The sequence below is a fragment of the Spea bombifrons genome, chromosome 10 (assembly GCF_027358695.1).
Source record: "Spea bombifrons isolate aSpeBom1 chromosome 10, aSpeBom1.2.pri, whole genome shotgun sequence".
In the NCBI taxonomy this organism is placed as follows: Eukaryota; Metazoa; Chordata; class Amphibia; order Anura; family Pelobatidae; genus Spea; species Spea bombifrons.
Genome location: NC_071096.1, coordinates 1,024,505 through 1,045,863, shown reverse-complemented (window position 1 = coordinate 1,045,863; position 21,359 = coordinate 1,024,505). Strand labels below are relative to the sequence as shown.

At 46.0% G+C, this 21,359-nt stretch overlaps 1 protein-coding gene across 1 annotated transcript in view; it reads right to left on the bottom strand.

Annotated features, from left to right (window-relative positions):
* IRAG1 (inositol 1,4,5-triphosphate receptor associated 1) overlaps positions 1–16,531 on the bottom strand; it is a 28,784-nt gene extending 12,253 nt beyond the window's left edge. Inside the window, exons 1-2 of the mRNA XM_053449632.1 lie at positions 16,290–16,531; positions 2,552–2,710 (exon numbers count right to left, since the gene is read on the bottom strand). Coding sequence (XP_053305607.1) covers positions 2,552–2,608 — 57 coding nt within the window. The 5' untranslated portion in view covers positions 2,609–2,710; positions 16,290–16,531. The remainder of the gene's footprint in view (positions 1–2,551; positions 2,711–16,289) is intronic.
* Between the last annotated feature and the right edge of the window lie 4,828 nt (positions 16,532–21,359).

The window sequence follows — 21,359 nt, the reverse complement described above, 5'->3', positions numbered from 1 at the left end:
AGACGCCGTATGGCTGATGTATGGGGGATCCATAGTCAATGAGCAAGCAGATTTAGTAAGAGAGGAGCGGGGAGGAAAAAAAAAACATTAACCCTTTGGATGTTGGAAAAGCGAGTGCCACAGAGCAACGCATTGCATTCCCTCGGTGACTTAAAGGGTTAACCATATTCAAGAGAAGCCATGCTTAACATACATGTTATTTATGAACACGCATGGCTATATGACCTTGGCGTGTGGAAGATTTGGGTCCAGAGAAAGATTCTGCAAAATGTGGAACATGTACTAACCATTTAAGTGACAAGGGGGGGACACTGCGCTTAGAGGGTTAAAATATTTAACCCTTTGGCAGGTTTCATATTCTGCGCGGATTATCTGTTGATAGAACCACGTTTTACTTTATAAAGGGATTCGCAGCCCGGGGCGTTCCGGCGGCTGGCTCAGCAATGTGGGAGTTGTGGTTCACAGAAGCCCAAGAAATAAGAATGTTAACCAACCGAGGGTAGCATTTGGCGAAAGTGAGTGATACAAAGCAACGCACCCGTCTGTATTAACCCTTTTGTGTATGAGTGTAATTAGATGGGGAGCTTATGGGTCTGGGGAGGGAAAAGGACATTTACTGTCGTGATAGGATTATTAGATCATAAGTTCTTACAACTTCTCGTTAAAGCTGTCCGCTGCTTCGTGGGTTAACCTATTTGCAGAGGACCCAAGCTAACCGAATGTGATAGCCGGCGTCACGGGGCGAGCTTTCCAAGTCCCGGGGGGCCGGCCTGGCATAGGGCATAAAGTGACATTTCCTATGCGATGCGTGCCTAAATTCCCTCACTGTATTAGCCTCTACCACCTCTGCTGGGAGACTATTCCACTCATCTACCACTCTCTCAGTTAAGGAACAGTCTGAACGGTGTCAGTGCTGTATTGTGCACCTTAGAAGAAGCACCAGCTTTCACATATCAGGAGCTGTCAGCTCCACGCACAAATCCCATAACCTCAACCCAAAGTGCACTGTTTACATGATAATTCAGGAAAGGGATTATTAGTTCCTCTGCGATGGGGTACGTGACGGCCCCGTCCCCCCCGGGGGTCTCTTCCTATCATCTGAAGGGAGCGGATGTCGTGTGACCTGCTACGGAGATAATGTACGGTTCCACTGGGGAATCGAGCCAAAACAGGAATCCTTTTATCTGGTTACAAAAAAATATTGCGAAAAATCTATTTTTTTCTTTTTGTTTTTACCGATTACGTAAAAACTCCATCCATAAGCGGTAAAAAAAAACGTATGCTGGACCCCGAAAAGCAGCAAAAAGTAACAGGGCTCTTTCAACCCCCATTATTATTATTATTATCATTATCATCATTATTATTACTATCATTATTATTATTAGCATTATTATCATCATTATTATTACTATCATTATTATTATTAGCATTATTATTATTATTATTAGCATTATTATTATTATTATATAGAATCCTGAAGATTCCTTTAAATGCAATTCATTAAAGTATCTACAACACTGTTACCTTCTTTCAAAATGTTTCATAGCTGAGGGTTTTAAGAATGTATTTTTATGTATTTATTAATAATTTTAGAATGTTTATTTTATCAAACTTAATTGGTCAATAATAATTATTAATATTAATGGTCCGGCTCTCAGGAATATGTGTATTTTATGCCCAAAAAGTTACTGGAAGAAAACATTTCAGTTTTTTGATGATAATGATTAGTCGACAAAACCCACAAAATACCCAATGTTTTTCTGCTGAAAATAATTGAAAAAAGCAACAATTCTCCAACTTTTGAAATGTTACATTTTGTAACGGTTATTTCTGTTACAATCGACGTTTGTGACATAAAAAGAAGTCACAGCGCATTTATTTTATTTATTTATTCTGGAAAATGTGCCAAAATGTAAAAGTTTCCTTGTTCCCCTCATTTAAAGGCTTTTAACCCCTTAAGGACAATGGGCGGTCCCTAAACCCATTGAAAACAATGCATTTTGAGGGCCGGGGTAAGAAGTCTTTGAAAGGGTACATGTTTGAGGAATTTGGGTCTTAGTCTGTGGAAACGGGCTGTGGGGGGGGCGATTTGATATTATTTAGCTACAAAAACCCCCATTCTCCTAGATTTTCCAGGCGATACGGATGTGAAATCTGAGCTGCGTGTAAAGAGCCCTCCAAATTAATTCTCAGAATCCATAAGACCTTCTGAGCCCCGTAAAACCGATTTCAGGTTATCGGGGGAAATATTTAACGTGACTTTTACTTATCTGCCATAAAGCGAGCACGCAGTGTAGTACAGGGGCCGAGCTGCTGCGCGCACGTCACATGATCACTGAAAATGGCCACAACCCGGACAGCAAATACATTCAGATTCGCATGCAAAGCAGAGACTTTTCGTTAAATCTGCGCTATCCGGCTCAAAACAAAACAATTATATAATGAAAAGAAAGGGGGGGTTAATGGGACCTCCTCGGAATAAATCCCCATGGAATAAGTGATTTCCCCAAATAAATCCCCAAAGTTACGGCAGGGAGGAGCGGATACTCACCCTCAGCGTGTGCCGAGCCTCGGCGGAGTCCTCCTGGTCTGCGGGTAGGGTGGGCATCGTGCGAGGAGGCAGGCGTGAGGCGGAGGAGTCCCTGGCTGACCGCGCACCCTCAGGTTAACCCCAAGCGAGGGCAATTTAAAGATTTTCATCTGCTACTCACTGCCAAGAGATACAAGAGCTCGGGATCACTACCTTCCAAGGACGGGACCGCGAGACAATAACAGCGCGAGACACGGTGGTCTCTCTCCGGCATTTTTAATATGCGGAGCTACGAAATTGGAAACAGTTATATAATCAGAAATGGGATTCACGTTTTACAGGAAAAACCCCGTCCTGGGACGCTTCATGATAATATTAACGTTTTCCGTCATTTTGTTTCTGTGATGATTTTGATCGTTTATAACAGTAATAACAGTAATAATAACAGTAATAATAAGCAGTAATAATAAGCAGTAATAATAACAGTAATAATAATCAGTAATAATAAGCAGTAATAATAACAGTAATAATAACAGTAATAATAAGCAGTAATAATAACAGTAATAATAAGCAGTAATAATAAGCAGTAATAATAACAGTAATAATAATCAGTAATAATAAGCAGTAATAATAAGCAGTAATAATAAGCAGTAATAATAAGCAGTAATATTAAGCAGTAATAATAAGCAGTAATAATAACAGTAATTACCCCCACCCAGTGACGCTCTAATCCGTGCTGAATGTGAATTCTGAATATATTTACTCTTTTAGAGTTCAGGCTCCAGATCAAGAGACCATTTTTGTGTAAAAAGGTGCAATAGCTTCTTTTTTTTTATTTTATTGCTGTACCGCGACGCCGCGTGCGGAGCCATTTTGTTTTTCTAAGACACGCCCCCCCGACATCCTAAACCTTTTCAGCCCCCCAACCTTTTGGTGATATTTCCGGCTGGATTGGATCTAAATATTTTTTCTCCCAGGTACCAGGAGATAACCGGAAAAGGGAATTATTAGGCGCCAGATGGCATTATGGGATCTGTTGAGGGATCTATTTATATGGGATCCAAAAACCCAGTTAAACCTCCAGTCCGAGAATGAATTGCCTGCAGAATTAGCAGAAAACAAAACACCCAAATTCCTGAGACTAATTTTTTTTTTCCATCAAAATTCCGAGACTCAAACCTTGATCAGACTCTACCACTTCTGCTGGGAGGCTGTTCCACTTATCTGCCACCCTTTTAGTAATTTCATGATTTCAGGTTTCTGGCCAATGGTTTGGGGGATTCAATTAATAATTTATATTTACATATTTATATAAACGCCGCCCCCACCACCACCAGGGCAGCCGTCAGATTCCGGCCACCGTTCCCACGCCGTTGGACCGCGCGGTTGTAGGCAGCTGGTGATGGGGAGGATAAAAGGCCCTCGGCTCGGCTCTGCGGACGGCCTCCAGGAAATGAGCTTCTGCCATAAATGGGAAAACTATTTCCATAGGTTTTTGGTAACAGCTGTTCCTCCGTAACGAGGCCACAAAAAAGCCCCAAATCCAGCCCAATAAGTGCTTTATTTGACTTCCAAATCATGGAATCTGCTAATTCATCTTCCCTGCTGGAGCCGGCGACCACCCGCTGCCGAGGAGGAATAAGACGGAGGGTGTGTGAAGAGCCGGCGACCGCCCGCTGCCGAGGAGGAATAAGACGGAGGGTGTGTGAAGAGCCGGCCACCGCCTGCTGCCGAGGAGGAATAAGACGGAGGGTGTGTGAAGAGCCAGTGACCGCCCGCTGCCAAGGAGGAATAAGACGGAGGGTGTGTGAAGAGCCGGCGACCGCCCGCTGCCGAGGAGGAATAAGACGGAGGGTGTGTGAAGAGCCGGCCACCGCCTGCTGCCGAGGAGGAATAAGACGGAGGGTGTGTGAAGAGCCGGCGACCGCCCGCTGCCGAGCAGGAATAAGATGGGGGGGGGTGAAGAACCGGCGACCGCCCGCTGCCGAGGAGGAATAAGATGGGGGGTGTGTGTAGAAGATGGGGATTTTCCCAACCAAACCGGGGGCAAATAACGCAATAAACAGAGCCGTTGGGGGCAAGAGCGGCCACTGTCCATTCCACTGTCCGGGGGCGAACGGCTGACCTGGGGTAGGTCGCTGGCCTCCCAGACTGCCTATAATATCCGAGTGCCCAGGGTGCCACATCGCTGCCGGGTGGCATTTATAAAATAACAGGCTGGCAACTAACCAGAGGAAACGGATTTATTCCACCCCAGGGTACGCAGTAATGTCAGCCCAAACTGTATGCGAAACGTTCCTGCCCCCCCGGCCGCTCAAAAACTGAAAATATTACTTTTTAACAAAACTCGTTTATTGCACAAGAAATCGGAGGGCAAAAAAAGTTACAAAGTGCCAACTAAATTCTAAATTACGGCCGGAGGACTCAACCCCAACGAGACGGAAATAACGAAAAGTGACGACTAACCAAAAACGCTTGACAGAAAATGATACATTTCCAAAAAAGGTGATTCTGCCGGGAAGCCGGGATTTTTGTTTCACGCATCGTTAGAAATCCTCAGGTTTCACATTTGCCTTTAATTCCCCACAACGCTCTAATTCATGTATATTTTACCAATTCTCCGTATAATGAACCCAAAATTCCATAAAAAATTCTATAGAGTTATTGATTACATGAATGATGGCAGAGGCTCTGTTACCGGCGGCGGGTCGGTCCTGCGGTGCCGGTAATGCACAGAGTGTCGTCTCCAAGTGAAGTACGTTGCCAGGGGTCCTTCTAACGGGTTCTCCTTCCACGCTCTGGGCCGTTAACGGAAACGGTTTTATTAAGTTTCTGGGGTCATTAACGTCGTTTTTAAACAGACCCCGGGGAGAGGTTGTGCAGATTCACTCACATTACTCCCAGCCACGGAACGAGATCCGTATCCACCAATCATTATCCCTCTGATGTCATAAAAATGATAGCGCTAAATGACCACATGTATTATTTATTGTTTTCTGTATCGCCGTCATATTCCGTAGCGCTGTACAATGGACAGACAGGACATAACAAGTAGTATAATATATCTGACAGGTTTGTGCGGGGGGCTGCGCACCGGAGCTGACAATCTCTAAATCACACTCCCCCGGCGTTTCTGGGCCCTCGGCTCTCGCCCTGCCACTGTCTGTTATTAAATAAAGGTCTGTTCTAGACACATTGTTACTGCATTACGGCCGTTCTGAGCTGGTTGCACCATGTTGGAGCCATATAAATCACGTTACACGTACATACTACACACGTGTACCGGCTTACTATGTTTATAGGACCACCCACTTGGAGGGCCTGGGAAGAGAGACCCCTGGATTCAGTCTCCTGGAAATGAATGTCGTCTCGTTCCTCGACGAGACAACCGACAGCTCACCGAAATGACCATGAGATTACTAAATACTGAACATTATAACGGCAGCGAGACGGCTCACCAACCGGGTAACCGCAGGGAGACGGCTCGCCAACCGGGTAACCGCAGCGAGACGTCTCGCCAACCGGGTAACCGCAGCGAGACGGCTCGCCAACCGGGTAACCGCAGCGAGACGGCTCGCCAACCGGGTAACTGCTGCGAGACGGCTCCCCAACCGGGTAACCGCAGCGAGACGGCTCACCAACCGGGTAACCGCTGCGAGACGGCTCCCCAACCGGGTAACCGCAGCGAGACGGCTCGCCAACCGGGTAACCGCAGCGAGACGGCTCGCCAACCGGGTAACCGCAGCGAGACGGCTCGCCAACCGGGTAACCGCAGCGAGACGGCTCGCCAACCGGGTAACTGCTGCGAGACGGCTCCCCAACCGGGTAACCGCAGCGAGACGGCTCACCAACCGGGTAACTACTGCGAGACGGCTCACCAACCGGATAACCGCAGCGAGGCAACTCACCAACCGGGTAACCGCAGCGAGACGGCACACCAACCGGGTAACCGCAGCGAGACGGCACACCAACCGGGTAACCGCAGCGAGACAACTCACCAACCGGGTAACCGCAGCGAGACGGCACACCAACCGGGTAACTACTGCGAGACGGCTCACCAACCGGATAACCGCAGCGAGACGGCTCGCCAACCGGGTTACCGCAGCGAGACGGCTCACCAACTGGGTAACCGCAGCGAGACGGCACACCAACCGGGTAACCGCAGCGAGACAACTCACCAACCGGGTAACCGCAGCGAGACGGCACACCAACCGGGTAACCGCAGCGAGACAACTCACCAACCGGGTAACCGCAGCGAGACGGCACACCAACCGGGTAACCGCAGCGAGACAACTCACCAACCGGGTAACCGCAGCGAGACGGCTCACCAACCGGGTAACCGCAGCGAGACGGCTCACCAACCGGGTAACCGCAGCGAGACGGCTCGCCAACCGGGTAACCGCAGCGAGACGGCTCGCCAACCAGGTAACTGCTGCGAGACGGCTCCCCAACCGGGTAACCGCAGCGAGACGGCTCACCAACCGGGTAACTACTGCGAGACGGCTCACCAACCGGATAACCGCAGCGAGGCGGCTCGCCAACCGGGTAACCGCAGCGAGACAACTCACCAACCGGGTAACCGCAGCGAGACGGCTCACCAACCGGGTAACCGCAGCGAGACAACTCACCAACCGGGTAACCGCAGCGAGACGGCTCACCAACCGGATAACTGCTGCGAGACGGCTCACCAACCGGGTAACCGCAGCGAGACAACTCACCAACCGGGTAACCGCAGCGAGACGGCTCACCAACCGGGTAACCGCAGCGAGACGGCTCGCCAACCGGATAACCGCAGCGAGACGGCTTGCCAACCGGGTAACCGCAGCGAGACGGCTCATCAACCGGATAACCGCAGCGAGACGGCTCACCAACCGGGTTACCGCAGCGAGACGGCTCACCAACCAGGTAACCGCAGCGAGACGGCTCACCAACCGGGTAACCGCAGCGAGACGGCTCACCAACCGGGTAACCACAGTAAAAACATGGCCTTCTAAAATCCCAGAGCATTACATCCACGTGTCGCCATTTAGTGTATAATTCCCTTCATGTCGCCGACCACCCCTAATGGGGCAGAAAGATTCGGTTTCACATCCAGCCGGCGAGAGCCACGAGGCTTATTCATCAGCCGTATAGCCGGCCAGTAAAATAGTTTCCCTGCCCCCAGTGTGTCCTCTGAGGGGTATTTGCTCGTAAATAATACCCGCGCCTGCTCTCTAGACATTAAAATCCCCTTTTTATTAATTCTGCGGTTCAGCCCGGGGCGCGTCCTGCGCTCCATCTTCTCCATCGCTAATAACTCAGCTTTATCTCCTGAACCATCGGAACGGACAGAAATAGAACTTCTGGGCTAAATATAACAATCAGCGCGGAACGCCGGCTTAAAATAGCGAATTCTATATCCTGTAACAGCGGTGATCCAGCAGCGCGACAAAGATCTGTATCCTGGAAACCTCCTAAAACACGAGTTTCTACAAAAGTCCCAAAAAAGGAATGCGCAAACACTCCGTACACGACTACAAGATAAAAAAATTACAATTTTTTTTTTTTTTGGCAGAATACGTGGGGGACGCCATTTCCAGCTGCACACTCCACTTCCTGTCTCACAGCAGCAGACGCCTGCTCACCAGGCTCTCAGTAGGCCGTGCACAAGATAGAAATTGGGATAAAAAAACAGGACCGTTATATCTTAGGTGTCAAGGTGTATGAATCAGCTTCCGCCAAAGGGGAGGAATAGCTGAACGGGGAGGAATAACCATGCGGATCCCGAAAACAGGAAGTCAAGATGGCTGCTCCCATGAGATACACATAACATAGGTGCTCTATTTCGACCTGTAAATACAATGACATTTGTTTCTTTCCTGAATGTATTACTAAATACAAAATTACACAATACACTAAAGCGAAACAGCTCCGAGCGCTGGGTCATAGATGAAAAAACAACAAATATTATTTATTTGCCATAAAGAAGGCCGTTTGTGGCGGAAACTTTGGCATAAGTTAATTTTTTCTTTTGAACAGCCGGCTGCTTCTTTGCACAGGAATTAAATTATATAAAAAAGAATAATAATAATAATAATTAATAATAATATTTTTTGCAATAACTAAGATAGGTTAACTCTGGGGAAAATAAAAAGTTACCTTCTGGGGTTATTTGAGTTCACAGACAGAAACATCTGTTAACAAAGAGAATATCAAACATGGTTTAATATAACCAAATAATAATAATAATAATTATAATGATAAATAATAATAATCTTCTAATGATGTATAAGGTTATTGTTATTTATTATTACTTATTGTTTTCTATATCGCCGTCATACTCCGCAGCGCTGTACAATGTGTGTTATTATTTATATATCGCCGTCATACTCCGCAGCGCTGTACAATGTGTTATTATTATTTATATATCGCCGTCATACTCCGCAGCGCTGTACAATGTGTGTTATTATTATTATTTATATATCGCCGTCATACTCCGCAGCGCTGTACAATGTGTTATTATTATTATTTATATATCGCCGTCATACTCCGCAGCGCTGTACAATGTGTTATTATTATTATTTATATATCGCCGTCATACTCCGCAGCGCTGTACAATGTGTTATTATTATTATTTATATATCGCCGTCATACTCCACAGCGCTGTACAATGTGTTATTATTATTATTTATATATCGCCGTCATACTCCGCAGCGCTGTACAATGTGTGTTATTATTATTTATATATCGCTGTCATACTCCGCAGCGCTGTACAATGTGTGTTATTATTATTATTTATATATCGCCGTCATACTCCGCAGCGCTGTACAATGTGTGTTATTATTTATATATCGCCGTCATACTCCGCAGTGCTGTACAATGTGTTATTATTATTTATATATCGCCGTCATACTCCGCAGCGCTGTACAATGTGTGTTATTATTATTTATATATCGCAGTCATACTCCGCAGCGCTGTACAATGTGTTATTATTATTATTTATATATCGCCGTCATACTCCGCAGCGCTGTACAATGTGTTATTATTATTATTTATATATTGCCGTCATACTCCGCAGCGCTGTACAATGTGTGTTATTATTTATATATCGCCGACATACTCCGCAGCGCTGTACAATGTGTGTTATTATTATTTATATATCGCCGTCATACTCCGCAGCGCTGTACAATGTGTGTTATTATTATTTATATATCGCCGTCATACTCCGCAGCGCTGTACACTGTGTTATTATTATTATTTATATATCGCCGTCATACTCCGCAGCGCTGTACAATGTGTGTTATTATTATTATTTATATATCGCCGTCATACTCCGCAGCGCTGTACAATGTGTGTTATTATTATTTATATATCGCTGTCATACTCCGCAGCGCTGTACACTGTTATTCTGTATATATCGCCGTCATACTCCGCGGTGCTGTACAATGGACGAGGTGATGGAAATGTTTCTTCTTGAGAACCCTAGCAGGGTGGCTGCGGTGTCTGCGGATGCTGTAAGGACCTGCGCATGTATCCGCGGTCGGACTGCCGGCTCTTCTGTCCATCTTTGGATGAAATTTTTAGTGTAATTGACAGATGTTTAAACATCTTTCTAATTTTAGATACAACGACCAGGACATTTATTTTTTTTGCTCTCATTTACCAATTTAGACTCTATTTGTTTAATTTCCTTGGCAACGAGGATCAGCAGAACCTCCTGCATTCTTGAACTGTTTTTTGTGAATGTGGATTTTTGTGGCCATCTGTCCAGGCGAATTAATTAAAAAATGGGTGAAATAATACATATAAAGTGGACAAGAAATTAAAAAGAGTTTTACGTAATTCCCCAAAAAGGAATCAGACGGACTCTGTAATGCACTATAATACTATAAATACATTTGGAGCTGCGAGCGGAAATGGTTTTGAGCCATTTTGTTCCGTTTTATTATATTTATGTTATTTTTTTCTTTTTATTATATAATAAGGTTTTGCTATCGTCCTATTGGCTGATCATGTGACCCGCGGCCGTTTCCTCTGCTAAACTTCTGGGAAATACAGCCAAAAACACTGGAAAAATCTCTGGATAAATATAGATTCTCAGTTCATAAAACTGCAACGTATTTTATTGTTTTCTTACAAATTTGTGGATTTTAGATCTTAGACCTTAAGCTGTCGGCAGATCGGCCCCATCTGGCCCGTCTGGTCGGCAGTCGCTGGGGTTCTCCTCCTAAGTCTTCTACTCTTTAGTTCAGATCTTACGTTCTGCTGCAAGCGACACTTTAATGAATCGCTGGATACGGATACATTGTGAAGAGTTTCCTGCGGACTCATTCGTGTCGGTGTGTGTGTCAGTGTGTCGGTGTGTATCCCCTTAACGACAATCCACGTACATGTACGGGGTTGCCGTGCAACGGGTTAACGACAATGCCCGTACATGTACGGGCTGCCGTTAAATAGCTGCATCGCCGCTATTGAAAGATCGCGGCGGCGCCCGGCTAAAACAGCTTAGGAAGCGATCTGAATCGCTTCCTAAGCATAAATGGTGTTACTGACATGCCTCGATATCGAGGCATATCAGCAACACTAGCCCCCGACCCCCGATCACCTTGTGATTGCTCCGAAGAGCAACCACAAGTGCCATCCTGTGAATGACGTTGCCGTCATTCACAGGATGGCATCAACAATAGAAATGAGTTCATAGAGGGTCTATCCAGACCCTCTTGAGAACTCTCGAGCTCCTCCTGCAGGTTGAATGCAGGTACTGCATCCAACCATGCAAGGTCAATGGAGCCCAGCTCACTAATAAGTGATTAGTAAAAAAAAAAATAAAAAAATAAAAAAAAAATTTTTAAAAAAAATTTTAAAAAAATGTTTAAAAAAAATACAAATAATATGGTAACATATAAAAATCCCCACTGTCACCAAAAAAAATAAATAAAAAATTAATAAGCAAGTCCTAAAATTCTTTATCTTTACAAAAATTCCAGCATGGAAAGAGTTAAAATATTGGCATTACAAATGCCCATAGGGCAGGGGTGTCCAAGTTTTTTCTGCAGTGGGCCACTTCATCAGAATTGTATACGTGCGCGGGCCGCACTCATTTTTCACTGTGACAAAAAATATGGCCTTTAATAAAATATGCAGATTAAAATAAAGTAAAATGACACAAAACCTTTACTTTTCCTCTCACTGATTTCTGGGCCTAGAAAGTTTTGCGAATACAAATTCAGGATTCCCTAGATTTATTCTAGGGATGAACTAAAATGAAAATTCTGGACCAAAACATTCAGGGTTCACTTAGCCAAAACCGAAAATGACCCCCACCTTTAAAAATAATAATAAAAACTCACATTTTTAATAAAAGTAGGTAACACACAATTGGACAAAATTAGCAATATGACTTGGCAACCAGTAAATGCAGGCAACCAGTAAATGCTGGTACCTAGGCATGATGGGACTGTGCTCGCTGTGATTGCTGTTAGCAATCACACTCCTATCATGCCAAGTCAGCCAATACATGCTGGTACAGGGTGGCTGTAAGTGATGTGCAGACCCCATACTGCTGGCAGCATCACTACACAAGGGGGGCAGCTAGCTACGTTTCAGCATGTACTGGCTGACTTGGCATGATAGGAGTGTGATTGCTAACAGTAGTCACAGTCCCATCATGCCTAGGTTCCAGCACTTACACATCCATCCAGTAAATACTGGAACCTAGGCATTATGGGACTGTGATTGCTGTTAGCAATCACACTCCTATCATGCCAAGTCAGCCAGTACATGCTGGTACAAGGTGGCTGTAAGTGCAGACCCCATACTGCTGGCAGCATCAATACACAAGGGGGGCAGCTGGCCAGGTTTCAGCATGTACTGGCTGACTTGGCATGATAGGAGTGTGATTGCTAACAGCAATCACAGTCCCATCATGCCTAGGTTCCAGCACTTACACATCCATGCTATCACACACACACACACACTCATTTATTCATATAATCATTCATTCACAGATTCATTCCCTCAATCACACACACTCATTCAAACACCCTCCCCACCTCCTTACCTGCAAGGCAGCTCCTCGATGCCGCTTACAGACTTCAGCAGGGGGCGCGGCCTCCCTCTGCCTTCTCTGCTAAAGCACAGAGGAAGTAGGATGTCACGTGAACTCCGCTTCCTCTGTGTGCACTCCAGAAGTCCCTCCCACAAGTAAGTAGCAGGGCTTGAGGTGCGGCTCGCGTAAGATCGGTTGCCCTGGCTGCCGATCTTACGCGGGCCGCACCTCGAGGTCTCGCGGGCCGCATTTGGCCCGCGGGCCGCATGTTGGACGCCCCTGCCATAGGGTGTCTCGTATTAAAAAATGCATGAGTGGATGGGGTAAATTGAATTGGCCGGGTTCAAAGGTGTCCCAAATATGGGACATGGGGCAGATGTGTAAATGGCAAAAACAATACACACCTCACAAAGGCGGCCTTTTACCTCCCAAATAACCCAACAAACCCATGCATGGGGGGTATCACTGCGCTCAGGAGATGTTACTGAACACATATTGGGGTGTTGTGTGACACGGACATATACCAGGAGCGATAAATTTATAACTGAAGTACAACATGTGTGAAAAAAATACAAAAAGAATTACTACCGTAAAGTTTCACAAAGGCTGGTGGTAAAATTAGTGCATGGAAAGGGTTAAATTACCAGCATGTGAAATACCTTGGGGTGTCTAGTTTTTAAAAATATATGACTTGATGGGGTAAATTGCATTGGCCGGCTTCAAAGATACCCGAAATGGCACATGGGGGGAAGAATTACCAGATTTGGAAAAAAAGGTTTTGAAATAGCAAAACGCTACCTGTACTTATTGCCCCATAATGTGCAGAAAAAAGCAAAAAAACATAAAAACATTGGGTATTTCTAAACTCAGGACAAATAGTAGAATCTATTTAGCAGGTTTTTTCATTCGTTTTTGCAGATGAGTAAAAGTTTTTTGTTTAAAAAGTGAGAAAAAGTAATTTTTTAACAAAAAATCCCCAAATTTTATCATTTTTTATAGTAAATTAGATGATATGATAAAATTAATGGTATCTAAAGAAAGCCCTGTTTGTCCTGAAAAAAACAATATATAATATGTGTGGGAGCACGAAATGAGAAAGAAGAAAATCACAGCTAAACAGGAACACCGAAAAATGTTAAAATAGCCATTGTCCCACAATATACTACGAGTAATAACCCCTATTGTCCTTAAGGGGGTATGTTGGTGTGTCTGTGTCTTTGTGTGTTGGTGTGTCGGTGTGTCTGTGTCGGTGTGTGTCTGTGTCTCTGTGTGTCGGTGTGTCTGTGTCAGTGTGTCTGTGTGTCGGTGTGTCTGTGTCAGTGTGTCTGTGTGTCGGTGTGTCTGTGTGTCGGTGTGTCTGTGTGTCGGTGTGTCTGTGTGTCTGTGTCAGTGTGTCTGTGTGTCGGTGTGTCTGTGTGTCGGTGTGTCTGTGTCAGTGTGTCTGTGTGTCAGTGTGTCTGTGTCTGTGTGTCGGTGTGTCTGTGTCTCGGTGTCTGTGTGTCTGTCGTTGTGTTGGTGTGTCTCTGTGTGTCTGTCGGTGTGTCTCGGTGTCTGTGTGTATGTCGGTGTGTCTGTGTATGTCGGTGTGTGTCTGTGTGTCGGTGTCTGTGTGTCTGTGTGTCAGTGTTTGTGTGTCGGTGTGTCGGTGTGTCAGAGCTGTGCCCAGCCGCCTAAGGGATGGGGGTAATTATTAGGGAAGGTGGAACGGAACATTGGCCCTAATGACCTTCTCGTTCTGGATGAGGCCAGCGCTCCGATCACTTAAAAGTCCGGCATTTATTTCCTTCCCCAGAGTTTGTGCTGCAAAAGCCTCCGTTTATCACCAAAAAGGAATTTCCGGTATCTCCGGCTAACTGTGTTTAAAAAGTGAGCTTTACTGAATTTCACAGAAGTTTACATTTTCTGGATCCAGATCGTCCAGACACGGGGGGGGGGGGGTTGGTTCGGGGGGGGGGATCAGGGGGGGGGGGGTTGGTTCGGGGGGGGGGATCAGGGGGGGGGATTAATGGACTCTATCACACAGCGACTAATGCATCTTCCCAAAATGTGATGTTTGGAGCAATTCCAGAGAAAAAAAGGGTCCATTTCCTTAAACTGTATAAATTCAGATCCGGTCACCGTCAGAAGTTTGTTTATAGATCACGAGAACAAAATGTAATATTACAGAAAACGAGCGCGAGAGAGGAAATGTGACAAATCCTCCCAAACAATCACCAAAAAAACAGATTCCAAGGTGGCGGATTTTGGGAAGAAACGCGCCGCCATTTTCTCTTCATTGCCGCATTCTGTTCTAGAATGTCTGTAATACTTTAAATATTCTATGATGGAAGGACAGACGCCATCCCAATCAGTGACTCCGACATTAATGCCCCGCTCTGGCTCCGATACATTGATCGGGTCCTAAGGGCCCTTGGCCGTTTGATGTAGGAGGCTTGGATCAAAGGGGGGAGATGAGGGTTTAGGGGGGGAGAAGAGAAGGGTGAAGGCACTGGGCCAAAACCAAAATAACCAAAAAAAAACCAATTAAAGCATAAAAGAGTAATTAAAAAAACAAAAGCAGATCAAGAAAAAAGAGAAGCGGACGAGCAAAACAGTGAAGCAGGAACTTTTCTGTAAAAATGCCGTTTATCGAAGGGGGGATTCCCACAAAACCCCCCAATCAGCAAAACCGTCAATCAAAGTCTGAAACGGGGTCCGGACACACTTTGCCCCCTCATAGAAACCTCATTACGAAAACCCCCGTGACACGCGGGGCCACGGAACCTACGGCGGGGGTTACCGCGAAGGCTGCGTTATTATTACGCCCCCCCCCCGCACACTATTATTACATCATAAAGAAATCGTTCGGCAATAAAGAGAATAAACCCGTTTGGGTAAAATGGCAGCACCTGACACCCCCTCCGGCTCCGCGTCCGTCTCCGTGCACACGTATGTAACAGGTATACGCGTCAGAACGCCCGCGGGTTATCACTCAATAAGGGTTAATATCGCACGCCAAGCGCTCCCGGCGAATCTGTAGCCCAGCGTAGGGTTAAAATGTCATTCTTTTGGGTTTCTGTGGTAGGTAACGAGATCCCATATAACTCCTTATTTACCATCAGGTTTTGCCCCGAGTCTATTGGTTTCTACCCCAGTCTCAAGATCTTGGGGTGAATGAATGGATTCCCAGGGTTTTTTACCCCAGGTAAAAACACCAATCGGGGCGCTCAGATATCATTACATCAGAGGAGAATATGAAGGCTCCAGACTGTGTGACCTCAGAATCTGCCCCTTCACCCCGAGACTGGGGTAAAAACCAGGATAATCTGCCCCTTCACCCCGAGACAGTCTCGGATTAAATTGGCAGATTATCCTGGTTTGTACCCCAGTCTCGGGGGGGAAGGGGCAGATTATCCTGGTTTTTACCCCAGTTTCGGGGTGAAGGGGCAGATTCTGGGGTCACACAGTCTGGAGCCTTCATATTCTCCTCTGATTTAATGATATCTGAATGTCCCGATTGGTGTTTTTCTCCCTGCTATATCACAGCTGGAATCCCTGCTTGAATGCAGGTGAGTCCATTCAGAATATCTTTACCTCCCGCCAGGACCGTTATTAGAGCCATTTGGCTGCCGCCATCGGGGCAAGTGGCTACAATAGTATCTCTGTGCTGGGCTATTAAAGGGTTAATGTTTGCGGCGTCTCTCGGAAAGTTCCCGGTTACCCTCCTCTCGCCGCGTTAGAAGCGTCACTTACCCCGCTGGCCCCGGCGCATGCCGTCTGAGGCTGGATGGCGAGAAGGTCCCGTCCGCGCCGGGCTTCTATCAGATGCGTTTATCATTCCGGAACGTTCTCCGGACGCCGCTTCGCTGCATCTTCAACGAGAGATTAAAGGGGAAAAAATCCACTCCCGGCTGGCGGCTGGAAATGCAGTTTATTCTTAGTTATGCAGATTACCAACCAAAAAGTCAGATATTGAGTTTTTTCTCCCCGTCGGGCCTCCCCTTCACTCCGTGGAGCTTTTACCATTTAAGGTCAACGTTACATTTCTCAGAACAAACGGAGCGGAGGCTTCAGTGACACGGAGCCCACCGAGCCACTCGCTTTCTGCGCATAAAATAAATAAAGCGCTCTCTCCCGACGGCTCCGCGACTTCCCTTCAGCCTTCAGTAAATACAGGACGGGGGCCACGCGAGTCTGCTGTCTATTACCCCCGCTACACCACGAGACAACCCCGGGGGAGTCCCACCAAAATCATATAACCCCGGCGCTGTATACAGTAATATACCCCCAGCGCTGTATACAGTAATATAACCCCCAGCGCTGTATACAGTAATATACCCCCAGCACTGTATACAGTAATATAACCCCCAGCGCTGTATACAGTAATATAACCCCCAGCGCTGTATACAGTAATATAACCCCCAGCGCTGTATACAGTAATATAACCCCCCAGCACTGTATACAGTAATAACCCCCAGCGCTGTATACAGTAATATAACCCCCAGCGCTGTATAAAGTAATATAACCCCCCAGCGCTGTATACAGTACTATAACCCCCAGCGCTGTATACAGTAATATACCCCCCAGCGCTGTATACAGTAATAACCCCCAGCGCTGTATACAGTAATATAACCCCAGCGCTGTATACAGTAATATAACCCCCAGCGCTGTATACAGTAATATAACCCCCAGCGCTGTATACAGTAATAACCCCCCAGCGCTGTATACAGTAATATAACCCCCCCAGCGCTGTATACAGTAATATAACCCCCCAGCGCTGTATACAGTAATATAACCCCCCCAGCGCTGTATACAGTAATATAACCCCCAGCGCTGTATACAGTAATATAACACCCCAGCGCTGTATACAGTAATATAACCCCCAGCGCTGCATACAGTAATATAACCCCCAGCGCTGTATACAATAATATAATCCCCAGCGCTGTATACAGTAATATAACCCCCAGCGCTGTATACAGTAATATAACCCCCAGCGCTGTATACAGTAATATAACCCCCAGCGCTGTATACAGTAATATAACCCCCCAGCGCTGTATACAGTAATATAATCCCCCAGCACTGTATACAGTAATATAACCCCCAGCGCTGTATACAGTAATAACCCCCAGCGCTGTATACAGTAATATACCCCCAGCGCTGTATACAGTAATAACCCCCAGCGCTGTATACAGTAATATAACCCACAGCGCTGTATACAGTAATATAACCCCCAGCACTGTATACAGTAATATAACCCCCAGCGCTGTATACAGTAACATAACCCCCAGCGCTGTATACCGTAATATAACCCACAGCGCTGTATACAGTAACATAACCCCCAGCACTGTATACAGTAACATAACCCCCAGCGCTGTATACCGTAATATAACCCACAGCGCTGTATACAGTAATATAACCCCCAGCACTGTATACAGTAATATAACCCCCAGCGCTGTATACAGTAATATAACCCCCCCAGCGCTGTATACAGTAATATACCCCCAGCGCTGTATACAGTAATAACCCCCAGCGCTGTATACAGTAATATAACCCACAGCGCTGTATACAGTAATATAACCCCCAGCACTGTATACAGTAATATAACCCCCAGCGCTGTATACAGTAATATAACCCCCCCAGCGCTGTATACAGTAATATAATCCCCAGCGCTGTATACAGTAATATAACCCCCCAGCGCTGTATACAGTAATATAACCCCAGCGCTGTATACAGTAATATAACCCCCAGCGCTGTATACAGTAATATATCCCCCCAGCACTGTATACAGTAATATAACCCCCAGCGCTGTCTACAGTAATATAACCCCCAGCGCTGTATACAGTAATAACCCCCAGCGCTGTATACAGTAATATAACCCCCAGCGCTGTATACAGTGATATACCCCCCAGCGCTGTATACAGTAATATAACCCCCCAGCACTGTATACAGTAATATAACCCCCAGCGCTGTATACAGTAATATAACCCCCAGCGCTGTATACAGTAATATAACCCCCAGCGCTGTATACAGTAATATAACCCCCCAGCACTGTATACAGTAATATACCCCCCAGCGCTGTATACAGTAATATAACCCCCAGCGCTGTATACAGTAATATAACCCCCCAGCACTGTATACAGTAATATAACCCCCAGCACTGTATACAGTAATATAACCCCCAGCGCTGTATACAGTAATACCCCCAGCGCTGTCTACAGTAATATAACCCCCAGCACTGTATACAGTAATATAACCCCCAGCGCTGTATACAGTAATATAACCCCCAGCACTGTATACAGTAATAACCCCCAGCGCTGTATACAGTAATAACCCCCAGCGCTGTATACAGTAATATAACCCCCAGCGCTGTATACAGTAATATAACCCCCCAGCGCTGTATACAGTAATATACCCCCAGCGCTGTATACAGTAATATAACCCCCCAGCGCTGTATACAGTAATATAACCCCCAGCGCTGTATACAGTAATATAACCCCCAGCGCTGTATACAGTAATATAACCCCCAGCGCTGTATACAGTAATATAACCCCCCCAGCGCTGTATACAGTAATATAACCCCCAGCGCTGTATACAGTAATATAACCCCCAGCACTGTATACAGTAATATAACCCCCCCAGCGCTGTATACAGTAATATAACCCCCAGTGCTGTATACAGTAATATAACCCCCCAGCGCTGTATACAGTAATATAACCCCCAGCGCTGTATACAGTAATATAACCCCCAGCACTGTATACAGTAATATAACCCCCAGTGTTGTATACAGTAATATAACCCCCACCGGTCGGTGTTGAAAATAACCTGGTTTGATCTAATTTTGCTCCAATAAACCCCTTGTTTAATAAATAAATCTGGTGAGATTCTCTATTTAATGGTAACAAAGTATTAACTTTTGGCAAAGATACAAAGCTGGCGTGCGGAGATTTCTAAAAAAGCGTTTATTTTCCATTTTTTCCGAGTATTCCCCGCTATGACCCGGTGACGGGAGCGGAACGGATAAATAGATGAAATTAGACTTTTCTGCATATAAACGAATAAAAGCAGAACAGATGGCGGCATCGAAGGTCACCGCCCACTTTTAGGCAAATATTAGCATACCACCCACACATTGGCTAGCTATTATCCCACAAAGGGTTAATCTAAGATCACTGGCATTAGCGTTATTCTGCGGTGTACCGTATGATCCATTCGTGCCGGCGGTTACCGGCTGGAAGCAGAAGGAAGTCCAGGCCGTGCCGGTGTTTGCTGCTTTATCCCAACATTTTCACTCAAACAGCATAAACTTCTTATTTATTAGAGAAATAATTAAAATAAAAAGCTGCAGCCAAACGCAGCGATGATTCGTTTCACGGACTCGGGTTCTTTGGCCGCCCCCCATCCTCCATCATTAATTACTTACCTACCGTCGGGGGGGCGGAGCTTGGGAGGCAGCGTGTCACTCAAACTGGCAGCGCTACTGCACATGTGCACTATTCTGCACATGTGCAGTATGCAACCGGGATCCGAATCCCTACCTCTGTCCCGCTGGGTAACGTGGGCCCGGTCCACGCCTGTTAACGACGTGGGGGCGATGGGGAGACTCCGATAAATGGGGCTCATGCATCAATAAAACAATAAAAAAAGGTGTCTTATCACCATAGCAACAAATGGGATTTCCCTAACGATTGCACTATTTTAAACCGTCCACCCGCATGGATTGGGCCTTGCACGGTGCGGGGTAAACAGACATTATTATTATTTATTTTCTATATAGCTGTTTATATAGCGCCGTCATATTCCGTAGCGCTGATGAGGAATCCACAGATCGGAGACAAAAAGCTGATTTATTATTATTATTATTCTCTATTTTATGATCCAACATTCCTTGTTAATTAATTTAAAGAAAAGGTCAATTCCATTTATCCTCATTAAATCTGAGATCAGATCCCCGCAGTGCTGCCTCGTAGCCAAATGATTTGTCGTTTCGTGGTTTCCTCCGGTCCTTTTTCCTCCCCGCGTACTCTCAGCACAGTGTATTTATGGAGTCCATGCGGAAAGAACGGGCCGGGACGTGAGAATGTTTTTACTGGAAAGCTCCCATCTGCCCCATGCTTGGGGCTCAAGGGGGGGGCGGTGGGGGGTTTCTCATCTATTCATTATATCCTATTAGTATCCGAGTGCCGCAAACAGCCGCTTATCTCCCCAAAACGATAAAATCTGCAGCTCGGGAGGGAGCCGAGAAATGACCGGCCCAGCGTTCCCTCTAAGGCAACCAATGCAGCATGAAAGGGGTTAAAAAAAAGACCCCTATGGGGTAAAAGAGCAGCACGATGCTGCGTGGAGCCCCCTGGGCAGGGTGGGTTCATTTTGTCTTCATGAATTTGTGTTCATTGCTCTGGGAGCCAAAGGGTTAAGAAAAGAAGCATCCGCCAAACTGCACGATTCCAGCATTTACAGAGAAAACCTCTTTTTGATGCGTTTTTGATCTCCGTATTTTTGGCCGCTTCGTTACTTCCACTTGGCGCGGAGCGGAACGCAAAGAAAATATTTCCCCGAGATCCCCGGTTAGGAGCCGGCGGCCGGACCGGGCCATGGGGGCCGACGCTTTATAATACCTAGTGCATTAGAACATCGTATTGGAAGATGTTACCATGGATACGGTTACTCTCCCCATGGGGCTGATATTCTGGGGAAATCTTTAGAATTTTAGGGCTTTATATAAAATCCGCACAGAGGGCCGGGCGGTCTAAATTATTACGGAGTGCGCGGGGAGATGGGGGCCGCATTCACACGGCTTTACTTTTCTTCCTTTCAGAATCCTGG